Source organism: Nicotiana tabacum, chromosome 11, assembly GCF_000715075.1.
Source record: "Nicotiana tabacum cultivar K326 chromosome 11, ASM71507v2, whole genome shotgun sequence".
Classification (NCBI taxonomy): Eukaryota; Viridiplantae; Streptophyta; class Magnoliopsida; order Solanales; family Solanaceae; genus Nicotiana; species Nicotiana tabacum.
The window spans coordinates 76,479,497-76,499,022 of record NC_134090.1 but is presented as its reverse complement, the minus strand read 5'-3'; the positions used below and the strand labels follow the sequence as shown (position 1 = coordinate 76,499,022).

Below are 19,526 nucleotides of genomic sequence, written 5' to 3'. Positions count from 1 at the left end.
AGGTAGGACAATGTGGCGTTCTTATAGTGCAAAGCTACCTAAAATTTAAACACACTAAAAAGGTTTCTTTTTGTTGAGACAAGATACGGGAAGCGAAGCTGTGAGTGGCTGGCTTTGGAGGGCACGAGAAGAGGTATAGAACGATCTAAGAAGTATTGGAGAGAGGTGATTAGGTAAGACATGGAGGCTTCAGATTTCCGAGGACATGACCCTTGATAGAAAGTTGTGGATGTCGAGTATTAGGGTTGTAGGTTAGGAGGTAATTGAGTTTTTCCTTACTTTGTACCTTTATGAGGCTAGTCTGGTAGGATTTTTGTCAAAGTCAGCCAGTGGCAATGTTGTGTCTTACTACTCTTTCGTTTTCCATAGTGCCGAGTCTATGTACTGTCTATCACTTTTGCTTTGCATTACTTTCTCATTTTCATGATGTTATTCTTCATATGGTTTCTATTGGTGGTACCGATATTGTCTCTTTTCGTCTTTTTGAGCCGAGGGGCTTTGGAAACAATCTCTCTACTCCCTCGGGGTAGGGGTAAGGTCTGCGTACATACTATCCTCCCCAGACCCCATTAGTGAAATTTTACTGGGTCGTCGGAGTTGTTGTTTTTCTGTTTTTCCCTGTGGATAGGGTGATGGAGTGCGGGTGAGGTAGGTGACAAGTCAACTGATGAGTTTCAAAATTTTGAACGTATACAATGTAAGAATGAAGAAATATCGCCAGCATATTCAGTTTTGTACACATTAATCTAGCATCATGTTCCATTTACTAGTTTTTAATTTCTACATTGTCAATAGATGCTGAATGAAAAAACTGCATTCTTGTAAGATCAACAAAAAAGCTGCAAGATGAAATCCAGGTAGATTGAAAATATCAAACAAAGCTGAATCTGTCTTCAGTGTCCAATTTGCTAAACACAGGTTGAAGGAGAGATTTCCCCTTCAACTCTTAAAAACAACTCAAAGCAGAAAAGGAAGTAGGTTGAAACTACTATTGTAGCAATCAACTGTACAATTAACAAGGATCAATATTCATCAGTCTCTATCTCCGTATGTTATCGCTGCCAGAATCTGTTAAGATGGTAAGCCTTCTTGCTGTCTTCACAAACTGACTGCAAGCGCAAAAAAAAGCGAAAGGACAATTTCAATAACTGCCCCATGTGAACATGAATAAAACGAACATAAAGGAATCTGTGGTTAGAACTTCACCTGAATGGTTCGTCTCCAGTGTGCTTAACAGTGCCGGTTAAGTCTTGATAAAGCACATTGCTTAGCATCTCTGATGTTCCAACACCAAACATGTCAGCTAGCTTTTTATACAATTCTTCATACGATCCAAGGACTGAAAGGTCAAGTGTTCGACCTACATCCTCGGATTCCATGAAAACCTTGCAGTGACCGGTCTCCATTCTAAATTCAAGTTTCTGATCTTTATACCAAGGAAGTACCTCACCTGAAGAATTTTCTGGTGGACCATTATGGATAACAGCTGATCCTGAACCCTCGGAGAGATTCATCATCTTCTCCGGATTCCCATTAGATAAACTGTTGCCAACTGTTTCACTAGAGCAGCTCAGGGACATCTGCTGCTCGGTAAGAATTGGTCTACCGAATAACATGAACGTCGGTGTTTGTGTTTCCTTACGTTTCGTTGAAGTGGGAGAGGTATTACCCATGGTTAATAGGCAAGAGATATTCTCATCATTGTCAAAACTGGTCATGAAGCTGCCGCCTTTAAGAAGTCTAGAAGGCGGGACAGAACGTTCGAGTTCTTTGAATCCGAATGGCAGTAGCCCTGCCTGCAGTTTGTTGAAGTGGAGATCTGATGACGATAATCCACACTGAGCATGCCTGGCTCCCTGTATGCCTGCAGGAATGTTGTCCGATATACAACACAAAGGGCTGCTGGGGCTTAAAGGGTTGTTGAGAAGTGAAGACATCGAGAGTTGCCCAACCATGGGAAATTCAGGGGGTTGTGGAAGCCTCAACTTCTTTCGTGGGGGTGAGAACGGAGAGAGATGGATGGGAGGCATATTTGATACCAATTCAACCAACCATGGACTCACTCTCTTCACATTTTGAAGCAAATCTGGCTCATCCCAATGCACCTGCTCAGGAATTAGCAAAATGAGAAACCGCGGATCACAACAAAACTATAAAAAGAAAGGAACTTGCTGATTCTTATTAGAACCTCAGGAATGTTGCGGACTTAAAGCTTTTAGCATCCTCCCTTTGACTATTAAATACTTACTCTAGACGAACACCAACTAGAAAGGTTTCCAAAGTCACTTCATCAAACGCGGACATTCTTAACTAAAAAAAGGCTTGATAAGGTCAAAAACTAGAAGTTTTGTCCTTTTAAGTTTTGAATTAGCTAAACTTGAGATGAGCTAAACATTATCATACAAGAGGCAATCAAACTGCATACTAGAATGCGACTTTCTGAACTATAATGACTTAAGAATGAACATAAAGAATTTGAATGTCTGTAAATGGAAACCAGGACGTATAAAAAAGACTAAGACGTTACCTGGAGAAGGCGCCATGGAGAATTTGGCCAGTGGATGGGGTCCTCAACATGAACAGAAGATATGGTCCCCATGAACCAGCTTATCCTTGAGGAATCTTCTGTCTCGAAAGGCATTTTGAACCTCATCCCAGAAGACCATTGGACTCTCATTGCAGCTCTTACCGCAGAGGCCTTGACGACAAACTCCGGAGTGCTTGCTCGGGGATAGTAAACCACCTCAAATGGCTGGCCACAGGCAGCAAGTTTTGCTGCTTCAACGACAGATTCAGCTCTAACTTTACCTTTTCCCCTTATACCATCATCAGACTTTGCTGCCTGACCATTTCGGATGAACTTCTTCTCATCTTCACTCAAGAACCCAGGAAACCCATGATACAGTGAAGAGGCATAATTCCCTGGTCCAGTATTCCATCCGGAGGGCACCTCTGGTCCGCTACCAATCCCCCTCTTCGCCCTCCGGATCCCAACACAGAGATCCCCATTTTCCGCCCTCAAGAACACAATCGAATCCCCTGCAACAAGCTTCTTCTGGTTCACAAAATTGCTCCATCCAGTCGTTAAAAGATGCCGCCTTGGTGTCCCCCTATAAATATGCCTAAACTTCCAAACCTCCCCATGAACATCCTTAGCCAAAATGGTCTGGACAGGAGGCTCAGCCGAGTAATCCAGCCGTGGAAATATGGTCTCAGCGCAATATCTTGGCACAGAAAACCCCCCACCATTGTTAGCATCAGACTGTGTCAATGTCTTGGCAAATGAATTAGGTTTCTCTTGATTCTCATTCTTATCAAGCCCTAGAAATCCAGCATCATCTTCAACATCACATTCGTTGCCTTTTAATGGAATCAATCTTATCTTGGCATAGACCTCATCAGTCTCAGTATCAGCCAAGTACCTAATGGATGACACTCTACAAAGAGTAAGTGGTGGAATTTTAGGGAAAACCCCAAAATCAACATTCTTGTGGGCATGTTCAGCATGTCCCTGAGGAAAGTAAAAGGCTTTTGAGTTCAGTGGTGGCATTTGGACCATACCACCAGCACAGGCATGCCATAACTGAGGATCCAATCCTTTCTCCACTTCATTCATAGGTTTGTTTACTGGATTCATAATATTAATCATTCTCCCTTATTCTTAACCTCCAAACAAATAAAAATGCTAACTTTTCCCCGAATCTCGTTCTGTAACAACAAAAAAGGTTCCAAGTATTAGAGTTTTGAAACAAGGAAAGAGGGGGAGAGAAACAGAGATAGAGAAGAAAAATGATACAATTCTTTAGGATTTGTTCAATTTAGACTGACTACATATCTAGTGAAAACCCATAAATTAAAAGAAGGAATAATTTACATAGAGACTCTTGAAATGACTTGGTTAGTTGTGCCTGAGAAACCCCATTACTTTTCAGAAAATGAAAAAGAGGAAAAGCATGATAAGAGAGAAGGTAGAAGATACGTTTACCTTCAAAATAAAGGTTTTGACATGAAAATACAAAGCCGAGCTTCCATGTTATCAGATCAATGCAATAGGGAAAAAAGAAATGTGATTTTACTTGAAGAGAAGGAGCGAATAGGAGGGTTGCTTAGAATTTAGACAACATAAAAAACAGTAAAAAGAGAGAGAGAAAGAGGGGTGGGTGCAGTGGGGGTAGGGGGATAAAGAGAACAGAGTGTGTTGATGGGGACAGACAGAGACAAGAGACACACAAACCACATACACTCAACAGTCACCTGAAGCTTCGTTGCCGACCAGAGAGAGGGTGGCAGGCTGATTGCTTATGAAATTGACACTATCACACTTCTTTATACACTCCTTATATACTTGTACTCCTACTTGTACTCCTGCACCTGCTTCTACTACATTAGTATATATATATATATATATTGTGTTTGGGGTGGGGAGTTGAGATTTGGAAATGGAGATTTGCGGAAGCTGTTTCAATGGTTATGTCTTGCAAGATTCCAAGTAAACCTTACGAGTAAATTCGCACTTTTATTTATGTTTAATAACGGATCTCATTCTTCTATAGGGTTTTCATATTCTATAATTCTATCCTACTCCATGATTCGTGTATCCACACGCGCTGGACTTCTTTAATTGATAGCAAAATTAATAAGACAATCAATTATATTTTTTTAAACCTTTTTTTTTTGTTTTTCAGAATCCTTTCATTATTCAAGATTATTATTGTTTATCCAAAAAATGAATAATAATTAGATTTGTACGCGGTTTAAAAGATACGTGATTTAATTTAATACGAACATTAAGAATAAAAGATAGATGAATTAAAGACGAAATAAATGATCAAACCAATCGCAATGTAATGACCAAGTTTGTTCTCAGATTGGACAATGGGACTCGTCCTCGATGGGACACTCGGTACAAGTTCGGTCGTGAGTGGATAAAAGAACAAGTGAATAATGCCTTAGACAGTAGCTAGAAGACAAAACTAAACTTTTATTGCTTTGAATTGCGTGTTACAATATGACAAACTAAAGAAAAACTTCCTCTTTATATAGTAGGAGAATTTCAATCCTAGTACAAGTCCTAAAAAAATAAAAATCTTGTTTCTCCGGTAATTGTTGATCTATAATGAACACCGAACGAGATTCGTGCCATAAAATCCAGTTGAAGGCGAATATTATGGCCCCCTATCCGTCATGTATAACTGTCCACCGTATCTCCTAAGGTGCAGAAACTATACTTGGTCTGTGGCACGTTGCTTTATTATGTTCGATCTCCAATACATCGTTCATTCTTCCCGGGTCTCGATATGAGGGTTCCTAACCTTAATAATAATTTTGTCGATCTGTACTTCCACTTTGTTCCCTCATCGAGGAATTAGGGAAAACTTTATCCCTAATTTTATCCGTACATATATTATGCATGTAGGTTGTAGTAGCAACATTGAGTAATCCCCCGTTCCAACACTAATATCCTATGGATTATTTAGTGTGCCAACTGCTCTGTGCTGCCTCGTTCTACAACCAAATTTATTTTTGGCACTAGTTGAATTACTTAGAACCCTAAGAAAGGATCGATTATCTCCCGTATTATTTTACCGGTATGACATTTCTTGCTAGATTAGAGTGGGAGTGACTTCTTACACCGACTAAGATGTTTCGTTTGTTAATTTGCAACATCCCAAAAAAGGTTATCTCTCTTCCATTCAGAACAAGCATCATAATTGTACCACTATAAAATAATCCATAATGAGTCTGATTCTCTGTGCTACGTTCCATTTTAGATGGCGATATTTAACTTGGTACAGAGTTTAAAAAAGATAAAAAATTAAAATAATGGTATTAAACCTATCAAGATATTTAGGATAATATAAAAATTTAAAGTTAATTTATTTTTAAATATAAAAATAAGTCATTCCTTAAATAGACTAATATCATAATAACGTCTTATAAAATAGAAAAAAAAGAGTAACAAATACTTTATTTTAGTACTATCAATTTGATGTGTATCCACTTTTTCATAATTGAAGTAAATATTGCAGCCAAATACACAAGTAAGTATACGCTATCGACACGTAATAAAGTAGTAAGAAGAGTATTATTCCTACAAGAAGTTATTATTAACTATTAACTATACTAAACTATCATAATTCAATTAAAACCAAAAGTGTTTTGAGTCTAAACTAATTAAAACGGAAAGAAATTAAAGAATGAACTCTAGACAAAAAAGAGTAGATTTTTATGTTATCAATGCGATAAAATCGATCTAGGATTATAGGTTATGTAACAATCTTGGTGTCTTCTTCAATTGATTCAACTTCTTAATTTTATATCACTGTAACGACCCCACCGGTCGTTTTAAGAATTTGCGCCCCGATCCCCTATTAACTGCATCTCCCATGTTTGTTTCTGCTATTGTGAGTTGCCGAGAGGATTTAATTGGAGTTTCGGAGAGTTTTGGGACACTTAGTCCCTAAATGAGAGTTTAAGTTGTAGAATTTGGGCCGTAGTCGGAACAGTGTGAAGGCGGCCTCAGAATGGAATTTTGTTAGTTCCGTTAGCTCCGTTGGGTGATTTCGGGCTTAGGGGCGTGATCAGATTGTGTTTTGGAGGTCCGTAGCTAATTTAGGCTTGAAATGCCGAAAGTTGAATTTTTGAAGTTTCCGGTTTGATAGTGAGATTTTGATCTAAGGGTCGGAATGGAATTCCGGAAGTTGGAGTAGCTCGGTAGTGTTGAATGTGACGTGTGTGCAAAATTTCAAATAATTCGAACGAGGTTTGATAGACTTTCTGATCGAAAGCGTAAATTGAGAGTTTTTGGAGTTCTTAGGCCTAAATCCATAGTTAATCCGATGTTCGATGTTTTTTTAGGTGTTTTGATGATTGGTATAAGTTTGGTAGTGGTATAGGATTTGTTCGTATTTTTGGTTGAGGTCCCGGGGGCCTCAGGGTGATTTTGGAGGGTTGTTGGAATAATTGGAAGTGGATCTTCTCCACGAGCTGGATTGAACCGCACCTGCGATTGGGTCCCATAGGTGCGGAGCCGCAGAAGCGGCACTAGCATCGCAGAAGCGGAAAGGAGGAGTACCATCAGGGACCGCAGAAGCGGGCGCCTCATCGCAGAAGCGGCACCACATCTACGTAAAGATGGTCGCAGGTGCGGAAGCTGAGTTTTAGTGAATTTTTTGCAGATACAACTTTAGTTCCGCAAAAGCGGGACCGCAGGTACGGTCCCATGGCCGCAGAAGGGGATTCGCTGGGCAGAACATATAAATAGTTGCCTTCGCGAATTTGAGTTATTTTTCACCTCTTTTCAAACGGGAAGAAGCTTTGGGAAGCATTTTCAAGGGAGATTTTCAAAGAAATTCATTGAGGTAAGGTCTTTGGTCCTTAAACTCGTTATTGAGGTGATTGTTATCATTGTAAGAATGAAAACTTAAGGAAAATCAGTGGTAAATTGGGGGTTAGGGCTTGGTTAATTAGAGAGCTTTGAGTGATGATTTGAAGGACCATTTCAGGCCTAATTTTGGTACTTTTAGTATGACTAAACTCGTGTGAGTATGAGGATTCTGAAAATATAAATTTTACCCGATTTCGAGACGTGGGTCTGAGGGGTGTTTTGGTCATTTTACCTAATTTTACGTATTAGCTTAGAATTTCTTTATAGAATCAGTTACTTGAAGTGTTATTTACATTATGCAATTAAATTGAATAGATTTGGGCCATTTGGAGTCGAGTACTCATGGCAAGAACGTGGTCTCGGGTTAATTATTGAGTCGGTTTGAGGTAAGTGGCTTGCCTAACCTTATGTGGGGGAAACTCCCCTTAGGTTTTGGTATTATTAATGATTGAAATGCCTTGTACGTGAGGTGACGAGTGCGTTCATTTGAAAATTATTGAAAATCCAGTTTTCATTAAGTAATTACAAGTATGTTTCTTTTCCTGTTTATACTACTTGCAATTTAAGCCTGTTGTCAGCTTAGGAAAAACATGTCTAATTGACTTAATTGCCTTACTTGCTTAAACTGCCTTATTTGGATTATGTGCAGCATGCTAGGTTAGAAATACCTGTTTTACCTTGGTATGGAACTTGAATTGAACTGTGTATTCTTCTTATTGTTGCTGTGTGTTTACTTTGGGACTACAGGACGGTATCCTGGGAGATCCACATGTATGTTTACTTTGGGAATATGAAGCGGTATTCCGGGAGATCCCCCTACACATTTACATTGGAACTACGGGACTGCACCGGGTAGATTCCCCCTGTATCGAGTATTTACATTTGGGACTACGGATCGGTATTCTGGGAGATTCCCTCGCATTATGAGTTGGACTAGGGGATGATATCCTGGGAGATCCACTGGAATTTTATATTTGGGACTACAGGACGGTATCCTGAGAGATCCCCGGTTGTTATCTTTGTATTAAGTTGTATTTCTTTCTGTGTTTACTTTGCCTCTGTAGTAGTTGTTGCTGTTCCCTCTATCCCGTGTTACTTTTACTGTTGTACTTATTTATATTATTTTTGTTCTACACTGTTAAGCCTTATATTTTATTTAACCTCAGTAGGGCCCTGACCTTCCTCGTCACTACCCGACCGAGGTTAGGCTTGGCACTTACTGAGTACCGATGTGGTGTACTTATGCCCTTTCTGTGCATGTTTTTCTTGTGCAAATCCAGGTACTTCCAGTCAGTCTTATCATCCTTGAGGCGAGGCACTTCTGTAGAGACTTCAAGGTATATCTGCCGCGTCCACAGACTGAGAAGTCCCTTTCTATCTTTCTATAATAGTATAGCCCTTCTGTATTTTCCTTTTGTTAGACATTTCTAGAGTTAGAGCTTCTTATGTATCTCTTAGCTTGTGATTCATGGGGTTTTCGAATTTTGGGAAGTGTTAGGTTGAGATTCTTGTACTGTTATATGCTAGGCGGCATCTTAAACACTATTTCAGTTTGTTATTTTGGTTTCATATTATTTTCTTTTCCACAAATTATTCTTTTTCCGTATTTGTTAGGCTTACCTAGTCGTAGAGACTAGGTACCGTCACGATAGTTCACGGAGGCCGAATTGGGGTCGTGACAAGTTGGTATCAGAGCTCTAGGTTCATAGGAGTCATGAATCACAAGCCGATTTATTAGAGTCTCGCGGATCGATACAGAGACGTTTGTACTTATCTGTGAGAGGCTATGTAACTTTTAGAAAAATTCCACTTCATTTAATTTCCTTGTCACGTGAGATTTTTGACATCACAATTCTATACTTCTGTGAGCATGTGATTTTTTCTCTATATGAATTACTCCTATAAAATTCAAGAAAATAGGTTTTTTCATTTTTTGCAATTTTATAGGATTTTGTGGAAATTTGTGCTAATTGTTTGCATTTCTTTGCATGTTTACTTTTGTTAGAAATCATGAGAAATGTCAAAAATATCATGCATTGCATTGAGATTTTGTTTTCATATTTTTAGAATTAATTAGTAAATTAGTTGCTTTATTTAAAAATAAAAATCACAAAAATTGACTTACTTTTACATTTTTAGCTTTTTAAATTTTAGATTAGTAATTTTCTCTTTTAATCTAGGAGAAACTAATTTTTGTAAATATTATAGTAGATAATTAGCTTACTTTTGTAATTTAAATTAATTTAGGAATTTAATTTAGGGTTTTAATTAATTAAAGAAAGGAAAGAAAACAAAAAAAAAAGGAATAGGAAAAGGTTTAATTTAGCTTTGAAATTGGGCCAATCTATACCCAAGTCAGCCTCAGACCCAAACCCAATACCTTTTACCCGGTCCATGTCTTCCCCGTCCCCAAACGACCCCGTTTTGTAATGATCTGATCACAGTCGTTGGATTTTGATAATCCAACAGCTCGAAACTAATTGCTTGTTTAATATATATATATATATATATGTCCGAAATCACTCCCCCCCCCACTTCGGAACCCGTCCCATTTCACTCTCATCTCTCTCAATCCCAAACCCTAGCCGCCCTAGGGTTCTCTCCGCTGCTCCGCCGTCAACCACCCGCCGGGAATCGCCTCATGGCGGTTCCGGTGCTCCAATCCACCCCAAATTTACACCCCATAATCCTTGTCACCTTCTCTCTCAGAATATCCAAACCACTTCCCTCAAATCTTCACCCAATTGCTTGAATTTTAGATCCAAAATAGGATCCCCAAAAATCCTAATTCACCCAAATCATCCCAAAATCACACCCCACACTCTTCACATCCCTCTGAACCCTAAACTACAATCACTTTCCCAAAAAACCCACCCATTTGTCCCAATTTCAAATTTGATTCCAAGAAGAAATTGAAAACCCTAATCCGTTCCCCTTTCTGAGTTTCAAGCGGATTTAAGGTTGATTCCGAGTCGGAATTTATGCCAATCGATTGTTATTATTAAGAACAATCAATTAGCATCAATTTCGGCTTGTTTCAAGGCTCACAGATTTCATGCACAATCAAAAAACCGGCGAAACTTCATCAAATACTGTTCGTTCATGCATTAGGTACCTGTTCTTCTTTCTTCTTTCTATTTCCTCATCCTCATTTCCTTCTTTAGTTTCTTCTCTTTTACATCACTTTGATTTCCTCTAATTTTTCTGTTTCTTTTGACCGAAAATGAAAAGGTGTAGTTAATCATAATTTTAGGCTGTTAGGTTTTCGTTTTTCTTCTTTCTGTGATTAATCATTGATGTTAGTCAGTAGTTTAGGGTTAATTTACGCATTTTTCATCAGAGTCATTAGATGGTCAGTCTTTCGACTAGGGTTTGTCAAATATTGTTTTAGCTTGTGTCTAGTTAGTTTGGTTTAAAATCAGTATGCTAGTTTCAATATGTTATTATGATTCCCTAATCAGTAATGTTGGTTTGTTCAATGGGCTTAATGCCTAGAAAATGGCTCATGATTGATTAATTCTGGACTTGTATTAGTAATTAGGTTTTAATAATCTTTGTTTTGTCTCATTTCTGATTTCAGTTCATGTTAAGAGTATTTAAGTTTAGTCAGAAACTCAATTGGATTAGAATTTTGTTATGTTTGATCTTCTTTCTTTTTAATTTAGATTTCTGTATTGTTTGCCTAGTTAGTAATTATTAGGAAACTCTTAGGGTGTTAATTGAGCAATAGAAAACTTGGAGGTTTAATTTGAGATTAGAAGACCAGATTTTCTATTAGGAAGCTTCTAGAATCTGGGGCAGCTGGCCCAATCTTGGCCAGCACAAGTGCTGGAGCCAATTAAAGGCTGCCAGCTATCCCAATTCTGTTGGAAAAGATGCCTTGTGAGGGAATAATTCCCATTCTATTTTCAGCAGCACATGGCACCCAAAAAAGGCTATATATAGACCATTCTTTCACTCAAAAATCAGACATTCATACCCTGAAAAAACACTCAAAGTTTCTGCATCATTTTTGGTTAAAAATTGTTTGGAATTGCTCTTTGGTTTTCACTGTTAGTAATAACTTAAAAGTTTCAAGGGATTTCTGATTTATCTGGGTTTAAAGATGGTCTAAGGGAGCTGAATATTGCTGCGTTGATTTGCTGATCTACTTACTCTTCTGCTATTGTTGAAATCCTCACCCTCTTTTGCTTTATTTTTACCTCCAGGTACTTCTTGGACCCTAATGATATGTGAAGTGCAAATCTGAAACATGTAATCGAGTTGGAGATTTAAGGATAAATATTAGCTTTGCTGAATATTAGCTTATGTTCTTTAGAATCTATCCATGTTTCTGTATTAAATTAGCCTTACTATATGGTTTCCTATATTCAGTCATGCTATTGATGTTATATTTCATTTTAAGGTTGGATTTGGACTTTAGCTTGTCATGTTGGTTTTAGTTTGGCTAAAAACTCCTTCTGTTGAGTATATAGTGCTTGGGCTGTTGTGGTATGGATTTAGGTTAGATGAGGAATGTCACACCTCCATTTTGCCTACACCCCCGAAAGGGTATATAAGAGAGTTTTTTTCAACTTAAAGTGACAATCGAAACGGGATTATTTATTTAAGAATCAGAGTCGCCACTTGGGATAATTTATGGTATCCCAAGTCACCGGTTCAAATTCGGAATCGAGGAAAAGATTGACTTGTTTTACAGTCCGCGAACCAAAAATCCGGGTAAGGAATTCTGTTAACCCAGGAGAAGGTGTTAAGCATTCCCGAGTTCCGTGGTTCTGGCACAGTCGCTTAACTGTTATAATTGGCCTATTTATTTGATTTTAAAACACTTTCAAACCTATGTGCATTTTTAACTTTTAAACCGCTTTTACTTATTTTAGGAAGATTTCAACGTTATACAAAATATGTCTTTGGATCATGCCACATGAAATGCACCCGCGATCCGCGACATATTTTATTTAACGTTGTTAAGATTTGGATTTGAGTCACATGAAATGCACATTCGAGTTTAGGAAGGTAATATTATTAAAATAACGCGCCTAAAGCAACTACACGTTTTTTAACTTTGCGAGGGCCATGGAAAATTTGCTAAATGGCGCGCCTCGAATTCTAAGGATTTAAAAAAAATAATCAAATGAGGGCCACACATTTGAGATTATATTTAGCTCGGCGCACCTCAATTCCAATTTTAAAAGGGAATTCAAATTAAATTTCGAAGGGCCATAAATTGTTCATTTGGCTAATATAGCACGCCTCCAACCTAACAACAAAACCAAACTAACTGGCTGAAGACAAAAATGTAACCACTCTAAGATGAAGTTCAAATTAATTTAGCCAGAACCAATGTCGGATATTAGGCGATGTCCAATTCACCTCAAAATCTGGGCATGAAATGAGGCCCAATAATGTGTCGAAACTGCAAAGCCCACGAAGTGCTGATTGCACAATGGCTTAAATAAAGCCCAAGGAAATCCTGCTTAGAAGCCACCCCTATTGTAGAGAAACTGGGGTTCAGGGTCGAACCCCTTTCACAGCACAACCATACGTTTGATTTTGGGGTTAAAGACGACCATAAAAATTTTAAAAGCTAATTGAAACAGATAATGGGTGAATTGCAGCTAACTCATAGAATCTATATGGTTTGGCAATGTACTACCATAGCCTCAAATAACAAAGTAACTAAAACTCAAATAAAACCTGTAGAATCATGGCTTCAAGAGAGAGCATTGACCCAAATTGCTTAACTTAAGAACCATAAATAACCATTCTGCCTCACACACATGCTAACAATATAAATTGACTAACATTTAGTGTAAAAGAGGATCCATAACTTAACTAAATATGCTAATATCCCAAACTTCATAACAGTTCCAGACCAAGTACTACGCTAGGGTGTTCAATTATACAACATCAACACCTAATCAACAATTCAGCTAGACAAAATGTTACCCAGGCTTTCATGGCAATCCCAAGTTAAGCACAATAGTAGAAACTGACCCCACCCATAGCTTATTCAATCAACATGACAACATCAAATTTTAAAAGAAAATCAGAATAACACAATTGAATCAACAGAATAAAGCTATTCTCTAAACTTCTGCCTTGCATTCTTATTCCTCAAATCAAAAGATCACAAACAAGAGATGTACAGGAGCATGTACCTGGAAAGTAAAATAACAGCAAAAGTGAGAAGCACAGCAGTAAGCAGTAGCAGTTAGCCCAGATTCAGCAATCAGAATGATGAAATCAGCTCAAAAATCCAATAGAACAGTAACCCTCAACAAAGCTTGAACCAAAACATTTCAAAACACAATATCAATCCATTTCAAATCCTAGAATGAGAAACTATTGTTTTCTGAAATTGAAAAGAATCAGAAATCGGTGAAGAAGTTCAATGAAACAGTAAAAATTCAGCCGTTTGTATTTTCTCTGGATTGTTATCAAATTTTTTAGTCTTTTTTAGCCGTTTCTGATTTTCTGAATTTTTTTTCCTTCAAAATCTGCCTTGAAATGCAAGGTAAGGTGCCTTTATAGGCAAGCTATTAGGGCAGCCTAAGGGATCAATTTTTGCACTTTGCACCTTTTCTAATTTTCATTTTTGCTTAGGTATCCCTATTTTAAATCTCAAAACTTCACAATAGTCCCCCTCCCCAGCTTCCTAGAAACTTCCTAATCCGTTACCCAAAGATTCCCTTACCTAGACTACCTAAACTACCCCTCAAGCCCTTGAATATTACTTCAGAATTCCAAATGGATCAACTTGACCCAATGACTTATCCCAAATTGAGGAGCTGCACTTTGCAAAAATGGCCAGAAACAATACTAAAGCCCAAACAATAAAACGACCCAGCTAAATTCTATAAGCATCCGGAAAAACAACATGACACAAACACTGAAACGACTTCCATAATCGAAAAAACTAACTAAGCTACTAGTTAATTAACACAAACATGCAGGGATTTAAATAAGTTGTCAAGGCGACCTAATTAAATTAAACTAAGTGGCTTAAAACAAAAAGTGAAATTAGAAATTGAACATACTCTTGACACAAACCAATCAGACCAATAAAATTTAGAAAAGCAAAATTGAAAAAGCAATAAACGGACAGTCCTCAATTTTTAGCTAAACTTTGTTCAAGTTTCCATTCAATTAATCAGAGAGGAAGAGAAGAAATGAGGAGGAAGGAAGACTGAAGGAACATAAGAACGAAAGAAGAAATAAGAAACTCACCAACCTATGCTTCGAACTCGCGATTAACTTTCTGATTTAGTCCCTAAATAATGTCATCTGCTTGTTCCTTGCGAAGAACAAGAAAGCAATGTTATTCTGGGACCAAACCGGCCTTGAACTCTACAGAAACATTGAAGGATATCCCTGCATGAACGAACTCGACTATGGCTTTTAGGGTTTGAACCCTAGATTTGAGATTCGAGGAGTTTAGGCCATGTTTGAGAGGAACGGAGTGGGGATTTGGAAAGGGGAGAGTGAGGAGGCTCTAGGGTGTGATTTTTGTGGCATTTGGAGATGGCGCCGCCACCGGAGGACAGTGGGAAAGGGTGGCGGCTATTAAGGTTTATATTTGGTCTCTAGTGTGAGAGAGACAATGAGAGAGGGGGTGGGTGGGTTGGATTCGGACATCTTTATATCACACCACCCCACTTCCCAGCAGTCTGATCAAAGAACCTCGACAGCCCAGATCAAAGTAACTAGGAACGACGTCGTTTTGACTGGGAAGGGGCTGGACCGGGTTACAGAACGGGTTTTGGGTCGGGTTTAGTTGGTTTGGCCGGATATTCAATTGGGCTGGGAGGAAAATCAATTAATTTTGGCCCAAAATTTTATCTCTTCAATTCCCTTTCCTTTTTTCCACATTAATTCTTTTTATTTCAAACTCTTCTTCTTCTTTTTTTTTAAAATTAATTTTCCAAATAAAACCCAAACTAAATCCTAAATCAAATAAATCCTGACACATGGAATTAATTAACTCTAATTAAAACAAAATCGAAGGAAAAACTCCCAAAATTTAAAATTAAAATTAAAAGTGCAACTAAAACTAATTTTTGTGATTTTTTCCATTTTTATAAAACAACTAATTTGTTAATTAATCCTAAAATGTGAAATTAAATTCTAAATGTAAATGCAACATATTTTTTGTATTTATTTATTAATTAAATAAAATAAACATGCACAGATAAATGCAAACAATTGACAGAAAATGACACAAAATTCTACAAAATTGCAAACAACGGAAAAAATTGTTTTGTTTTGAATTTGTGGGAGTAATTCATACAGGGCAAAAATCATGTGCTCACAAGGAACATCTCCTGTTGGATTTTGTTTAAATTTGTTTAGGTTAGTAGTGATGTTTAGTCCGGGGTTAAATTCATATCTTGATTTCGTTGTTTTGGCTATTGACTTTAAGTATCTGAATGTGTTTAAGAGCCATTGTTGCCATTGTAATATTCAATCTCAATGTCCGGAGTGTCCATACCGTTAGAATCATTACATGTGCGAGTTCAATAGTAGCTAGTAGTAGTATCAATTTTCAAATACATGTGGCCTGCAATTTGTTGAGTATATAGTGCTTAAATTTTCTGTAGTTTGGATCTAAATTAGATGATGAACATCTTCTATTTGCTTTGATGAAATTGGTTTAGATTAATTTAGATTAGTGTTTGAATTACCCAGTGGAGGGGTTGAAGAACTAGGTATTCCAAATGAGAAAGATGCTGAATGGCATCCCTTAAAAACGGCCAGGCTTATTAAATGGCCCAAATGAGGCTGCCTAGCCCAAACCAGGCTCGTGTGTCTCAGGCCCCCTTTTCCTTCATTTCTGGATTCACTTCCAAGGCCACGTTCTCCTGTCATTTTTTCAAGGCCCAGTTCTCCTGTCGTTTTTTCAGTAGTCATGATCATCTAATTTTAATGGCTCAAGAGGCTTGCCAAATCGTGTTTACAACTAATAACTCTATTAAGTTTGAATCATTTGCAAATACAAGCATCCTTAGGTCTAATTAAATATGATTCTTGAAAATGGAGTGAGGTGTGTCATTTTAGTTATATCACCATGGCCCTAACAAATATTATCACTAGTTATTAAAAATGAACACTCGTAGAAAAGCCTTTAGGTGCGTGTTTAAAAATACAATTGTGATTGTGTACACGTTCGCGTGACATAATCACAATTCTAAAAACCAAGTCGGAGTATGCGTTCGTGCAACTTCAATCAAACTTTCTTAATAATAAAATTATTTTAATAGGCCGCTAAATTAAATTTAGTTTATATAGTCCGAGGTGTATCATCCACAATTTAATCATTCATGGCCCTCGTATTAATTTTATGACTTAGATATAAAAATGACAAATGCTCATAATTGCTTTAGGCCCGTTTAATATACCATTGTGATTGTGGATACATTCACGTGACATGATTACGATTTCTAAAAACAAAACCAGAGTATGCGTTCGTGCAACTTCGGCCGAACTTTCTTAATAATAATAAAGCGTGATTAATTGTGGATACGTACGCGTGACATGATTTTTGACGCGCCAAACAAAAATGAGTACAGGTATGCGTGACTTGTTTCAGGATAATTTCTTAATAAAAAGCTGTTAAGAGGTGGATGCACATAGGTTCTTAAACAAGTAATTAGACAATTTAATAAGCAAAGTATGATCAAAGGGACCGTGCTAAAACCACGGAACCCGGGAATGCCTAACACCTTCTTCCGGGTTAACATAATTCCTTACCTGGATTTCTGTGTTTTGCAGACTGTAAAACAGAACCAATCTTTCCTCGATTCGGGATTTAAACCGGTGACTTGGGACACCATAAATTATCCCAAGTGGTGACTCTGATTTTTAATAAATAATCCCGTTTCGATTATCACTTAAATTGGAAAAAAACTCCCCTTATATCCCTTTCGGGGGTAGAAAAAGGAGGTGTGACAACTTCTGTCTTCTATTCTCTCACAGATGGTGAGGACACGTGCTACCAAAAATGATCATGCACTCGCGCCCCCTACTGAAGCCTTCAGAGGTCGGGGCCGGGGTAAAGACTGAGAACGCGCACGTGGTGCAGCCAGAGCACCCCTGCGAGCTGCCGTCGAGGTACCACCAACAACCTACATAAGGTTCGGCCTTATTTTTTTTTAAAAAAAGAAAAAAGGGTAAATGGTCAGATAAATGCAGTTTAGGGTTTTGGTCAAAAATAAGCCGATCCAGCTTCGGTAATGTTTGAAGCCATTCTTGCCGGGATAGCCTTAGAGTATCTTCAGTCGTCGAATGGCTATTTTTGTAAAGAATGGACAAGTCTATCGGTAAAGTGTCATTTTTCCATAAAGTAATTCTCCCCGGCCTCAAAATTTATTTGGAATTGTGAAGGGGCCACGTTTGCAAAAATGACCACTTTTGCTAAAGTAGCATAGAGGGTAGGGGGTCATGGTCCGTTGATTTTTCTTTTAGAAATTGAAAAACCTATTTTACAAAAAGGGTCCACTAGAGTCAAACCTAACCTTAATCTCCCATATGTACAAATGAACACTGTCCAGAACCCGTCAGAGTTGGTCATAGTACAGGCTCAGCTGCAGTTGCGTATGTGGTGGAATGATCTAGACGAAGATGGTCAGGATTGGGTGAAAGAACAATTGGGTGCCCTTATATACATTTTGGAAGTCAAACCACGGGAAGATCTAATCAAGGCTTTGGTAACCTTTTGGGATCCTGTCCATAATGTTTTTTGTTTCTCGGACTTTGAGATCACCCCTACTCTGGAGGAGATGGACGGGTATATTGAGTTTGGCCGGGACTTGAGGAAACGACAACTTATATTTCCGAGGGCCCCTTCGGTGCACAAATTCTTTGACCTCCTGAATATCAGTAAACAGATGAAGAAGGCCCATGTAACCAAAGGGTGTTGTTCTTTCTACTCTTGTACTTCATGTTCGGGCACTCAGCTAGGTTCGAAACGCATGAAAAGGGTTTGAACAACAAACAAGACAAGGGCCTTTGGAAAATTCATCGTCGGCTCACTTTTATTGTTGAGGTTTTGGGGATCATGGTCTTTCCAAATGCGGAAGGGACAGTGGATGTCCGTATGGACAGAATTGCACAAATCCTTATTACCAAGAAAGATCATACACTTGCTCCGTTAGTGCTGACAGACATTTATCGAGCATAGACATTATGCAAAGCTGGGGCTCAATTCTTTGAAGGTTGCAATATTCTTCTACAAATGTAGTTGATTGAGCATCTCCGCCATCGCCCCAAATTCATGAGTTATGGTTCGAGCACGGATAACTTCATCAAGAGTTACGAGGAAAGGGTGAAAGACTACAATGCGCCAGAAGGGTTTGAAGCCTGGGTCTCCCACTTGAAATCTCTCAAAGCAAGTCAGATCGAGTGGACTATAGGATGACTCCCGATGACAGAAGCCATATACATGACGGCTACCAAGGGTTACCTAAGGTTGATGGGTTTGAGGAGTGTCAAGCCATATGCACCACAAAGAGTCTTAAGGCAGTTAGAAAGATATTAGGTGGTGCCTGAAGATGAAGATCTCACCACCCAGGTCATTGAGCTATATCCAGAAGCTGCATTGCCCGAAACTTTAGTTCAGCAGGAGTGGAATGGTTGCCGTTATCTGAAAAATGGCACCCAGGTACCAGATGTTGTAAAGGGGGAAGGTATATCCAAATTACACTGCATGGTTTGAGAAAAGGTCTTGTTTAAACAACGAGCCAGAGCCTGAGCCCGAGAGGCCTGCCAAGAGACCTCATGTTCAAGCTTTTGATGATAAAATCCAAGAAAGTTTGGCCTGGGGAGAAAAGGAGAAAAAAAATCAAGCCGCGATTCACACCTTGGAAGAGAAGCTGAGAAACATGGAATTCAATAATGATCTCCAGGCACAAGAAGCTGAAGGTGAAAGGAGAAGGTTGGCCCAAGAAAATGAAGCTCTCCGAGCCCAAGTTCAAAAAATGAGAATAGCAGCTGAGAACCCGGGCAGAAGCAGAAAATATGAAAAGCTCATCTACAGCCTTACGCAAAATGTCCGTGACTATGAGGATGACTTGCAAAATACTGAAGCTGAACTGGCAAATGCCCAAGCCAAGTTAGCTAAGAATGCGGAAGAATGAGCCAA

The 19,526-nt window shown here is 38.4% G+C and overlaps 1 protein-coding gene across 2 annotated transcripts; it reads right to left on the bottom strand.

The window, feature by feature from the left end:
- Nucleotides 1-840: 840 nt before the first annotated feature.
- LOC107772993 (auxin response factor 16) lies at nucleotides 841-4,329 on the bottom strand. 2 transcript variants are annotated; one of them, XM_075225204.1, is made up of 4 exons: nucleotides 4,255-4,329; nucleotides 2,528-3,708; nucleotides 1,207-2,105; nucleotides 841-1,109 (listed from the first exon to the last, which is right to left on the bottom strand). In XM_075225204.1, the coding sequence occupies exons 2-4, from the start codon at nucleotides 3,647-3,649 to the stop codon at nucleotides 1,040-1,042; spliced, it is 2,091 nt and encodes a 696-aa protein (XP_075081305.1). In that variant the 5' UTR covers nucleotides 3,650-3,708; nucleotides 4,255-4,329; the 3' UTR covers nucleotides 841-1,039. The 2 variants fall into 2 exon arrangements, with proteins under 2 accessions (XP_075081305.1, XP_075081304.1); XM_075225203.1 differs by lacking the exon at nucleotides 4,255-4,329 and adding an exon at nucleotides 3,986-4,230.
- Nucleotides 4,330-19,526: the final 15,197 nt, after the last annotated feature.

Excerpts from the sequence above, each read along its gene's own strand:
- LOC107772993 (XM_075225204.1), bottom strand. The coding sequence starts at position 3,649 with ATGATTAATATTATGAATCCAGTAAACAAACCTATGAATGAAGTGGAG. Across the intron at positions 2,106-2,527 it reads CTCCATGGCGCCTTCTCCAG|GTGCATTGGGATGAGCCAGA; the intron begins GTAACGTCTTAG and ends ATTCCTGAGCAG. Across the intron at positions 1,110-1,206 it reads ACTGGAGACGAACCATTCAG|TCAGTTTGTGAAGACAGCAA; the intron begins GTGAAGTTCTAA and ends TTGCGCTTGCAG.